This window comes from Gymnodraco acuticeps, unplaced genomic scaffold (assembly GCF_902827175.1).
Source record: "Gymnodraco acuticeps unplaced genomic scaffold, fGymAcu1.1, whole genome shotgun sequence".
Classification (NCBI taxonomy): Eukaryota; Metazoa; Chordata; class Actinopteri; order Perciformes; family Bathydraconidae; genus Gymnodraco; species Gymnodraco acuticeps.
In genome coordinates, this window is record NW_022991543.1 from 205580 (window position 1) to 217392 (window position 11813).

Sequence of the window (11813 nt, forward strand, 5' to 3'; positions counted from 1 at the left end):
TACAAACGGAGCCTCGCTTTCAACCTGCTCTACATTTGAAGAGAGCTTTTAGTTGTTAAATAAGTGGGTAAACTTACAAATTCTGCAGGGGATCAAATACTTATTTCCTCTACTGTAAATGTATTGCCTCAATGTCCTGACATAGCTGAATAAGTTAATAGTTGAATATTTTGTGCAGCTGAAAGTAGGCTGAAGGAGTTATCAGATGTTCTTTTGAAGGGGTGTGTGGCTTTGGAGAGTGTGAGGTGGAGAAACACTAAATGAGATATCTGACATCAATAAATGGGAGGCTCACCCATAAAAACAATGGTTAGGGAGGCAAAGGCCTTTGGTGTGTGTGTGTGTGTGTGTGTGTGTGTGTGTGTGTGTGTGTGTGTGTGTGTGTGTGTGTGTGTGTGTGTGTGTGTGTGTGTGTGTGTGTGTGTGACAGATGAATACAATTTAGAATAAAATAAATCTAATATATTGAATGGGAAGTCAGATATGAGAGATATAGTGTAATTGATCAAATATGAAGTCAAGGTGTTACTGAGACTTTTGACCTACTGTCTTACACTGTAGTCACATTGTAATTGTGTATGTCAATTATAAAAACTAAAACATATCTATAAACTTCTGCTTCCTAAATCAATCGTGAAAGGAGAAGTTGTAAAGGTTTGACCTATATTGTATGTTGTGTCTTGTCCCTTATGGTTTATTTTTTTAATTGTGAGCTAAAGGATTAAATACAGGAGCAGCATGCAGATATTTGAACACGCATGATCATCAGACAAGTCACCTTCTTGATCCTCACACTGAAATACATAGAGCTTATGTAACGCAGATGTAAATGTTTGCATAAGTAAAACAACACATATCTCCTTTGGAAATATCTCTTATCAGAGGTCTTTATTCCAGTTTGGTAAAGCCAACAGTTACTCTCCAAAGTTACATTCAAACAATCTTTCATTTACCTGAACCTCAGGTAAACCTCCACGTCCCCAGTTCAGACCTTTATTCCTCTGTTGGTCTCACAACGATCACAACAAGAGTGATTTCTCCCTCTTATCATATTCTTTAACATTCCAAGCATACATATTTATATTCACTATTTGTACAATATATTGTCATCGAGTCCATTCATCCGTCCACCCCCCCCTCGTCCACATGCACACACACAAACACTGTACAGATGTATCAATGGAATCATGGTTCAAAGACGGTCGGCCTTAACATTTAATATCCACGAGTCAAGGAAAGACACAGCTGAGTACCATTTGTTTGTTTTTCAAGTTCTGGCTGCTGCAAGGTGATTTGTTCATAAAGCCAAATGGAGAAGGCGGCGTGCAGATATATGACAGAGTGAAAGCCTCTCATGTGTTCAGAGGACCCTGGTCCAGTGTTTCAGGAATACAGGAAGAAGAACAAAGAGAGAGATGGAAAGAGCGTTTAAAGGAATGACAATTATTCACCATGTTATCTTGAATTCTTCATTAAGAGCTTACTATTTAAAGCACTTCCACATGACTGGTCTCACGGAGGGTCAAATAATGCTCAAATGTGAAACTTTGATGTCTTTTATAATGTAAGGTTTTATAAAAAAATTGGAATTACTAGCATGTGACGGGATATTTGAGCTTTACTGCACAAAATGTGAGAGCTTTTAAATAAAGGGTTTAAAATACGTCCCAATTTACGTCAATTCATCAAACAGTTTTTTGAATTCTTCTTACCGTAGAGGGATACAAGAAAAACGACATCATCTTCAAAAACTTAAGAAAACACGAGTCGAGTAATTTGATATACAAGTGGTCATTTTGATGGTGAAGCATTCCTGCTCAAATAAAAGGAAAGACAAAGGGAGACCTGAACGGAAAGGGCAGTAAATGTTCATATCATTCCTAAATAAAAGCGTTCCATCCCTTCTTCTCCACGTTGCTTCTCTTAGTGTCTAAACGTCTAAAGCCAAGCACAGCAGTTCCTTCTCTTGGTTCCCCAGTGTGGTTCTTACAGGAGTGGTGACAGGTTATACAATACAGTCCGGTCTCCAACCTCCAATACTGACGCCTCCTTACTTCCAGCCAACTGATGCTTTGGTCTCTGTGCAGTAGACGAGGCGTTTATGGCCCTGTATTAGGAATCCAGTGTCGGACATTTGGACGCCAACTATTGCAGTAAAGTGGCACAAACGCAGCTGCAGGAGAACATGAGATACTGAAAAGTGCAAACCTGTTTCTTGGTCGCTAGTTCGATACATCTATGGTTTGGTTTATGACACATTTGCGTAGCTTTGGTCCGGAGGTTGTACGAGAGGAGAAAGCCAGTGACTACAATTTGAGAGGAAGAGAAGCTGAGCCGAGCCGAGCCGAGCCAGGCTGTGTTCGGCAAGGCCACGCTGGGTTAGGAAGAGCTCTGCGTTGGGAGAGTGAGAGAGAAAAACAAGAGGCTCGTCCTCCAGCGTCTCTCTCTACCTGCCGAAAATGTTCTCGTACTCCAGCAGTATGAGCTCCACGATCTGGTTCTGGTACACCATGTGGACCGCGATGTTCCACGTCTCCTGTTCGGGGCGCAACAGCGTGGGGCCGTACACGATGGCCACGCTCTGAGTGGTCATACGGTTCTCCTCGCCGTGCTCGATCACCCTGGAGAGGACACATCATTTGGAATTGATAATAAATCCTGACATAAGATAAGACTTTATTTATCCCGAAGGAAATTGTTGTGCCAGAGTTACAAAAATACAATAAACACAGCAGCACAATAACAAAACTGTAAACTAACAGTGCAGTAAAACTGCAATTAAATATCTACAGGAAACATAGACGGTCACATAATGAAGTAAATATTCACAGTATTTAGTAGTGCAAAAAACGTGGTTGCAGATACGTAATAAACACAGAATTCTCTCAGAAATACTCTACTGTTTACAATCTGCTCCGTAATGCTGTCGTATTTTTCATAATCAGATATGTATGATGGTTTATTTAGGCCGTTGTAGGTGAAATATACAAACCTGGGCAGGGGAGTAAAGAGTAAACAACTCAGAATTTCTTAGACGTATTTATACATTCATTCGTGATTTATTTTGTCATTTTCTGAAAATATAGGTGTACATTTATAGAATGAGAAAAAGCCTACAAATATGGAGGAAAAACTCAATATTCTTTAATTATTATCAACTCATAAATCCGCTATACTAGTATTACAGAGTGACGATCGTATGCCTCAACCAAATTCTTCCAAATTGTCATCAGCCTATTTTTATCCTATTTTTGAAATTGTCCTAATTAGTAGTTAGCTTTCATCCAGGGGCGGACTGGCCATCTGTAGAATCTGGAGAACCACAGAACGGCCGGTCGTCAAGGGCTGTGGACGGCAGGCACTTTAAAAAGAAAAGGTTTAACGTCATCATTTAAATTGCGCTGACGGCCGACAGCGGCCGCTAATGCAGTTGTGTGGTTCTTATGTCAAATAATCACACACAAAGAAGAGAAAAGACCGGCCACACGAAGGCCCATTCCCAAACCGCCCCCTACACGAGAAGGGTCTAGCTGCGGCCGCGGACAGTACACGATGGTACACGATGGTACACGATGGTACACGATGGTACACGACACGCCCACCTGACACGACACTACGGTGGCTGAGAAGGGTCTAGCTGCGGCCGCGAAAGTTGTACTTCCAAATATGGTCAGAAGAGAGCACGCCCAACACGTGAGACGCTGACGCAAGGATATTTAAGGAGACATGGAGGTTTACAGACAACAGACAACAAACAATATGGCGCACCGAGTACAGGCAATTATTAAACGTATTGTGGTTTTAGATATAATTACATACTATTTAGGTTCTTGTTTGTTTGTCGATGTGGCAGTTTAGCGCAGTGTAATTGTGTTTATTTTGCTATTATATATATATATATATATATATATATATATATAGGCGCTATATATATCTTATTATTAATACATCATTGGAACGGTACCTCCAGTATGCCTACATGACAAGCATTTTTAGAATATACAGTAAACATATCTTTGACTTATTGCAAAATTATAAAATGAAATTCACCCCTGCTGTCATTCTGGCTTTCACTGTTCAAATGAGATGTCAACCATCAAAATGGGATAAGGGGTTCCAAGGGGTTCTCAAACGGATAGGTTATTAATTTATTTGCCTAATAGTTGCTTAAAATGCTACAATAACATGCCATGTACGGTCTCTCAGCCACCGTGGGTGGCGTAGTAGGGGGCGTGTCGTGTAGTGTCGTCAATTCGCTTTTCATCTTCATTATGGGGTTCTTTTATTTGGGGTTAACTACATTGTCAGAATAAGTGAGAAATGGATTTAACTTCTGTTAGACAGCTATCATACTGAATACATATTTACTGTGAATGTGTGCAAAAATGTATGGCATATGGCTGTCTAACAGAAGTTACATTCATTACTCACTTATTCTGACAATGTACTTAACCCCAAATAAAAGAACCCAATAAAAAGAGTTGTTAAATAATAGTGAAGTCACGTTGTAATAACAATAACTCATCTCTCACGAGTTTTCCTTTTGAGCTTTAACAAAAGCCACTGTGTCAATGTTGTCCTACTTGGGTTGCCGTCCGGAGTTGTCCAATATGGCGGACCATCTCGCACATGCGCACTGCAGATCGGGCAGAGCTGCAGATCGGGTAGTGACACACCCTACCCCTCCGTTTGCGCGTTCACGCGGAGGGTCCGCCATATTGAGGGCTGTTCCAAAGCAACGAGTGTGGAGGGGGAGTGGGCTATCAAGCCCTCAAACAGCGAGTCTGCAGCGGTGCTGACTTGAGACCGGTCTCTACCTGACCGGAGTCACGCTGTGTGTGTCCGACAGGAAACACGCTGTTTACAAGTAATTCCAGCAAACATCCACTGATAAACTACGATGTTAACAACCTCATGATAACCTCATATGTTTTTAACTTAGGATCATACCTGTGTTTAGTTTAGAAAAATGTAAATGTGTGCATTTTATTATAAAGTTGTGTATATTTACAGACCGTTGCAAAAACTAAGAAGCTTATAAACATCAGGTTTAAAACTAAAAGAGCTTTGAAACACAATGAAAGAGTTTTGGAGTTTTATTTGAGTTATTCATTTAAACTTTTTGTCTAAGAGATGCTGATCTGAAACCGTTGTTACACACAGTTACGGCATTTCCTGTTTCTGCCGGAGAGAGGGGAGGCCGTCCCAAAGCTTGCTGCTGTGTTTACTCCCTCCATCTGACAGGAGGGAGCCTCGTTGAGCTGCGAGTGTGTGCTACAGACGGAGTTCACTCCATCACGGAGGGGTAGGGTCGAGGGAGTGGTTTGGGATTGGGCCGAAGAGAAGGGATTAGACGCCGCGGCAGACAGGGAGAATGAAAAAACATGGATACAAATCAAAGAAAACGAAAAGGAAAAGGTGGGTAGCCGAGAAGGCAAGAGAAATAAAGGTGAAGTCACTCGCAGGTGAAGCTTATAAATGTCGCAAATCGACAGACCTTTTTGGCAGCAGCGCTACAAACACTATCAGCAGCAGCTTAGAACAAGTGCAAGATGATGAAGAGAATGATGAGGGCACGAGTTCAGATATACAGCCAGCCTCCTGCGTTCATGATGAGGGACAGAGTTGAGCTGCTGGAAGAACCAGCTCAACTGGCACATACACGTGCAGGGCAAGAGCAAGAGGTGGGTGAGAATTATCCCTTGAACTCAGTGGCGTTTTCTCCTGGAGGCCAAGGGAAGCCAGGCTTCCCCTGTTTTTTTGCATTGTAGTTATAATATTAATAAATAAATAAAAACACTTCGTTTAGTTTCGGTAATTATTCTGCCGGCCCGTCTCTCCCCCATTCTCATTGAGTATTTTACAAAGAGTGAAACAGCGCCCCTCTAGATGTTATGGTGAAACAGTAGATTGCACTCTCTGTTGCGAGAGGAGGCCAGCCAAAATTGGCTTCCCTTGGTGAAAAAAAAATTGAGGGATTGACCAATCAGATGAGGCGCACGTCATGCCTCACAATCCAATCAAATCACATCAACTTCAGTTCGTACTGTAACTGTCATCACTGCCCTTAAAAAGTAGCAAGCAACTGAAGCAAGTGCAATTATGGAGGGTGGAGATTTGGAGTATTTCATCAAAAATAATTGTACTAAACTTCCGCTACAGCAGCAACTAAAAATGAAATCTGATGACAGGCCAATGATCAAACTGGAGCTGTGTACAGAGAGGGAAAAAGGAGTGAATCGGACGTAAAACTTTAAATAATAAACAGCGGATTTCTAACATTTGACATTTCATGTGTCCGGACTGGGTCAGTTTCCAGGGCTGCATTTTAGTCCCAGTCCGCCCCTGCTTTCATCGCACATTTCTGATCAGTTCATCTTTAAGTCACAGTCCACATGTGTGCCAGATCTGAAAAGGTTCCCTCTATGCATTCCTGGGAGAACGAGGCGTACGGACAGACATATGTTTGGAAGTTATTTCTGACGGACAACTCAAACATATTATGCCTCAGGCCGCAGATGTCGCCAGAGAAAGGCATACAAAGTGTGATTTGATTTGTAGGCATTATACACAGCAAGCTGAAGAAAAGGAAAAATAAATGATAGAGCAGTAAGAGAGTGTTTTTCTCACTTCCTGAGGTGCTTGAAGAGAGTCTGCATGGTGTCGTGGTTGCAGACGGGAAGCTGTCGGACCAGATCTTTAATGGACTGAACCCGCTGCTTGTAGTCTGGACTCTCTGCACAACAGAAAACACAACATTTATCAAAGTGAATCATCTGGATTCATCAAAGAGTCTCATGCCTCCTTCTGTTGTTTCACTGACTACTTCCACATCATATGCACATTGTTTTACTTATTCCCAATAAAAGACAATATGAATACTACGCTGTTTACAAAGAGGCTAACGGGTACGGTTTCACAGTTTTCTGGCTCTCCAAAATCCAGGTTCTTTCCGGGCCAACAACCGGGCTGAGTATGCTAAACTAGTGAGAGAATCGCTGGCCAGGGGGCTACAACTACAACAAAATGAACATATTTGACCGTGATTTAATTGTAATACACGTTTCAAAATGATGCCGAAGTAACAACATACTGATACCGGTTAGTAAAAACCATGAATTAATGTTTTGATTAGTCTGCAGACAGACGGCAGGCTAAAAACCTTTTTTAATCCTTTTTTTCTGAATGGAGTTTGGCTACGCTAACGTTGTATATGTTCCGACCGTCCACACTCACAGCAACGGCCTATAGCCTACAGACATAAATAAACCAGCGACTGTATTCGCCATGACACAGACAGTCTGTGGTTTGTACTGGTTTAACTTTTGTCTAGTTTCTGAACAGTTATGAGGAGCTGTGAGCTCTGAGTGCTAACAGCTAAAGGCTGATGTTGGTTTTGTGGTTGTGGTGCAGCTGTGTGTTTCACGTACTGATTGCGCTGATGAAGTCGTGGAAGAGAGCGCAGCTCTCTGAAGTACATCTGTAACGCTCCAGTGATCACATGGAAGTCCTCCCACTTGGAGTCTGACAGGTTCACCTTTGATATATATTTATTTTTGTGCCATGCAGGTTGAAACTGTCACAGAAGAAAAGTGTTGAACTTTCCAAAGAAGTTCTATTTATTGTCTATTTGGCAGAAGTATTATCAGCTAAATGTACTCAGGTATCAAAAGTAAAAGTACTCTTTTATATAAGAGTTGTATTATTATACAATATTATAATATCTTGTTTTCATCATGAGAAAATACATGAGTTTTTTAAATGTTGGATTTGGTCAATATGGAGCACATTTTGGAAAGTGCTGAGTCAATTTGTAAAAAATATATATCATATAAACACATGAATTTGTATAAAAAGCAACTACTTTTGTCAAATAAATGAAGTGCATTAAAAGCCTCTGAAATGTATTGTACAGTGAAAAGTAGATTTTCTCCAGTACATTTTTGAGGTACTTTGTAATTCTACCCCACTACATTTCTTTAATACCTTTAATTCATATGCAGATTTGTATTAATGATGTGGAAGTAAAAGTACCAGAATTATACTTAAGTAGGCTACATTACTTGAGTAAATGTACTAAGTTACTTTCACCATTGTTAACTATGCAACTTTCCTTTTTAGAGGATGGGCTTCCACAAGTATACACATTTAAATATAGTGAAATACTCACCACAGAAAGCTAGTCGTTGCATGGAGGAAGGCAGTTGAAGTTAGACTAGAAAATGCAGAAGAAGCTGAATATTGTAACAGCTGAATGGCGACTGCTTTTAGCTACAAACTGCTGAACTTAGCGGAGAAATGTAGAAAAGTGAAATCATTTGAATGAAAATTGTTAAATGTTATGGCACCTTGGACATTATACAAGAAGAACATCCTTTTTTGTTTTTGAAAGACAAACCTTTATTAATATCCAAACAGTTAATTTGATCACACATCCCATCAGTAAAGTCTGTTCAATGATTTCATGATCAGTTTCACTTCATCCACACAATCTGAATCTCAGCTATTTCAAACAGAATCAGAAATGATTTACTTATTGATTATTATCATGATAATTAATGTTCTATAAAACATCAGAGTGCCCACTTTCTATTTGGACAACAACAACAACAACAACAACAACAACAACAACAATGAGTCTGCAAAACAATAACTGTAATATTATACAATGTATTTCCCAAACAAAGACTCTAAGCTATTGACAGGAGAATAATAAATGATTGACTTATTGATTATGATCATGACAGTAAGTAATATCATTTTAAATAAACATGTAATGATGAAATAAGTGTTATAACCATCTGGGGAACTCATTTGTTCATTAATTTGGGCAACAATAATATATAATCTGTCAAAATAATACATGTGATTATAAATGTCTCTATTGTTGAGAAAGTGGCCAGAATAAAATATCTCCAATGAAAGAAGCTCTGGTGCTTTCTCTCTGAAGACTCAAGCTTCAAGAGAAACAACAACATACAAATATATCAATATTCAACACATATTTAGAGCAAAGTTTACATTTCCATGCAGAGAAATATGAGTAGAGGTCAACAGAAACCCTCCTGAGCAGTGACAGCCTCCATGGCTAAACAGACACAGGAAGGAGCGCCGCCTAAAGAAACTCCAACATCTACAGAACAACTCATGAGAAGATGTTAAAGCACATCCCATAATGTTTGATTGACAGCTGATCTCTGTGCAGTGAAGACATGAACAATCAGCTCTCAGCAACAATGATGGACACAATGAGTTTAGGAAGTAGAAGAGTTCCTCAAATGTCTTCAGGCTATTTCAGTTTACAAAACTCAGCTGTGGTTCCATAATAAAGCCAAACTCCAGAAGGAAGCGGCTGAGTGAATGTGGTCTGGACTCTGTGGAGGAGAGTCATGGTTTCAGAGACGCTGTAGAAGGACAGAATACCTGCTCTGTGATCCAGGTACACTCCTACTCTGGAGGACAGAGGACCTGCGACGTTAGTGTGGATACTGTTGTGACGAAATGAATTACTGTGTCGGAAACACTCTAAGGACCAAGATTTGTCATTGAGTCCAAATCCACATTTACCCCCACCCCCTGCTCTGCTGATATTCTTGTATGCGACTGCTACATAAACTGCTCCCCCTTTCCACTCCACCTCCAAGTAACAACGTCCAGTCAGACTCTCTCTACTCAGGACCTGAGGATAATCAGTGAATCTGTCTGGATGACTAGAATAAGACTGTAGTTGTCTCATGTATGTTGCTTTTCTGCCCCCCTCAGATATTAACAGCTGTGTGTTTGCTGTGTTTGGATCCAGTGTGATCTCCTGTGAATATGTTAAGAACCCAGCTCTGGAGGTGGGCTCTGCTGCTGGCAGTAAAACATCCACTTCAGTCAGTGTGACGTTTGTCCATTCCTCTCTCAGGACGTCCTGTAGTTTGTCTCTGACTGCTGACAGGGCCGCCGTCACGTCCTCAAAGTAGCTCAGAGGACGGATGTTGATGCTGGAGGAGTGTGTAGCTTCACTGAGGGCTGACAGTGAGGGGTAGCTGTGCAGAAACTGGTTGTGATCCTCTGTGTGAGACAGCAGCTTCAGCTCAGCGTCTCTCCTCTTCAGCTCAACCATCTCCTGCTCCAGCTTCTCCTGAAGCTCTTTGACTCGACTCACTTCTCTCTTCTGCTGGGATCTGACCTGCTGCTTCACATCAAAGCTTCTTTTCTCCATGAGACGGATCAGCTCAGTGAACGTCTTCTCACTGTCCTCCACTGCTTTATCAGCAGAGCCATTGACGGCCTCCACCTCCTGCTGAAGCAGCTTCACCTCCTTCTCTCCGTCCTGGATTCTCTGCTGGATGTTTAGTCGACTCCCCTCCAGCTCTCTCTGCCTCTCAGTCCTCTCTGCTGCAGCTGACACCGTGTCGTGGCCTTTGTGTTCCTCCACAGAGCAGAGATAACAGATACTCTGCTGATCAGTGCGGCAGAACATCTTCATCACCTCGTCGTGACGAGAGCAGATGTTCTCCTGGAGCTTCTTGGAGGGCTCCGCCAGCTTGTGTTTCTTTAATGGAGCTACGTCATAATGAGGCTGGAGGTGTTTGTCACAATAAGAGGCCAGACACACGAGGCAGGACTTACAGGCTCTCCGTTTTCTCCCAGTGCAGACATCACAGGCCACATCTTCAGCTCCAGCATAGCAGAGATCAGCAGGAGCAGCTTGGAGTCCAGTCTTCTTCTTCAGCTCCTCCACTAAAGCTGCTAACATGGTGTTTTTCAGCAGGACAGGCCTCGGTGTGAAGCTCTGCCTACACTGAGGGCAGCTGTGGGTCTTCTTCTCATCCTCTCCATCCCAGAAGCCTTCAATACACTTCATGCAGTAGCTGTGTCCACAGGGAGTCGCCACCGGATCCTTCAGTAGATCCAGACAGATCGAACAAGAGAAGGTTTCCCGGTCCAGCTGAACTCCTTTCTGCTTCATTTCTCCTCTCAGTGGCAGCGAGTGTCTGAGTTTCACTTCCTGAGAACTGAAACTATGTGAGCTGTGATCTGAACAGCATGTGTGTGTGCAGTGAATTTGGCCTATCAGCTCTTACTTTACCCACGTGTTGGTTACACCCATCCTCCTCAGTGTGGATCTAAAGGGGAGGAACCAGGAAATACAGAGTGGAGCTGGCTGTGTCTGAGAGCAGGAAGAAGAGGGAGGGCTTATCAAACTCTGACTCATTCCAGGAGGAGGAGCAGCGCTGACACTCTGAACTGTTTCCTCATTTACAAACGGAGCCTCGCTTTCAACCTGCTCTACATTTGAAGAGAGCTTTTAGTTGTAAAATAAGTGGGTAAACTTACAAATTCTGCAGGGGATCAAATACTTATTTCCTCTACTGTAAATGTATAGCCTCAATGTCCTGAAATAGCTGAATAAGTTAATAGTTGAATATTTTGTGCAGCTGAAAGTAGGCTGAAGGAGTTATCAGATGTTCTTTTGAAGGGGTGTGTGGCTTTGGAGAGTGTGAGGTGGAGAAACACTAAATGAGATATCTGACATCAATAAATGGGAGGCTCACCCATAAAAACAATGGTTAGGGAGGCAAAGGCCTTTGGTGTGTGTGTGTGTGTGTGTGTGTGTGTGTGTGTGTGTGTGTGTGTGTGTGTGTGTGTGTGTGTGTGTGTGTGTGTGTGTGTGTGTGTGTGTGTGTGTGTGTGTGTGTGTGTGTGTGTGTGTGTGTGTGACAGATGAATACAATTTAGAATAAAATAAATCTAATATATTGAATGGGAAGTCAGATATGAGATATGAAGTGTAATTTATCAAATATGAAGTCAAGGTGTTACTG

The 11813-nt window shown here is 41.8% G+C and overlaps 1 protein-coding gene and 1 long non-coding RNA gene across 2 annotated transcripts; both read right to left on the reverse strand.

Annotated features, from left to right (window-relative positions):
• Window positions 1–858: 858 nt before the first annotated feature.
• On the reverse strand, window positions 859–7482 carry LOC117533480. Its single transcript, XR_004567057.1, has 3 exons — window positions 7431–7482; window positions 6631–6736; window positions 859–2621 (listed from the first exon to the last, which is right to left on the reverse strand). It is a non-coding gene; the product is annotated as an uncharacterized LOC117533480 (long non-coding RNA).
• An 893-nt stretch (window positions 7483–8375) lies between these two features.
• Window positions 8376–10963, reverse strand: LOC117533498 (tripartite motif-containing protein 16-like). The gene has a single exon (XM_034197276.1). It carries the CDS (start codon window positions 10955–10957, stop codon window positions 9290–9292), a length of 1668 nt encoding a protein of 555 aa, XP_034053167.1. The 5' UTR covers window positions 10958–10963; the 3' UTR covers window positions 8376–9289.
• Between the last annotated feature and the right edge of the window lie 850 nt (window positions 10964–11813).

What these genes read in the sequence shown, in the direction of transcription:
- LOC117533498 (XM_034197276.1), bottom strand. Translation starts at nt 10,957, where the DNA reads ATGAAGCAGAAAGGAGTTCAGCTGGACCGGGAAACCTTCTCTTGTTCG.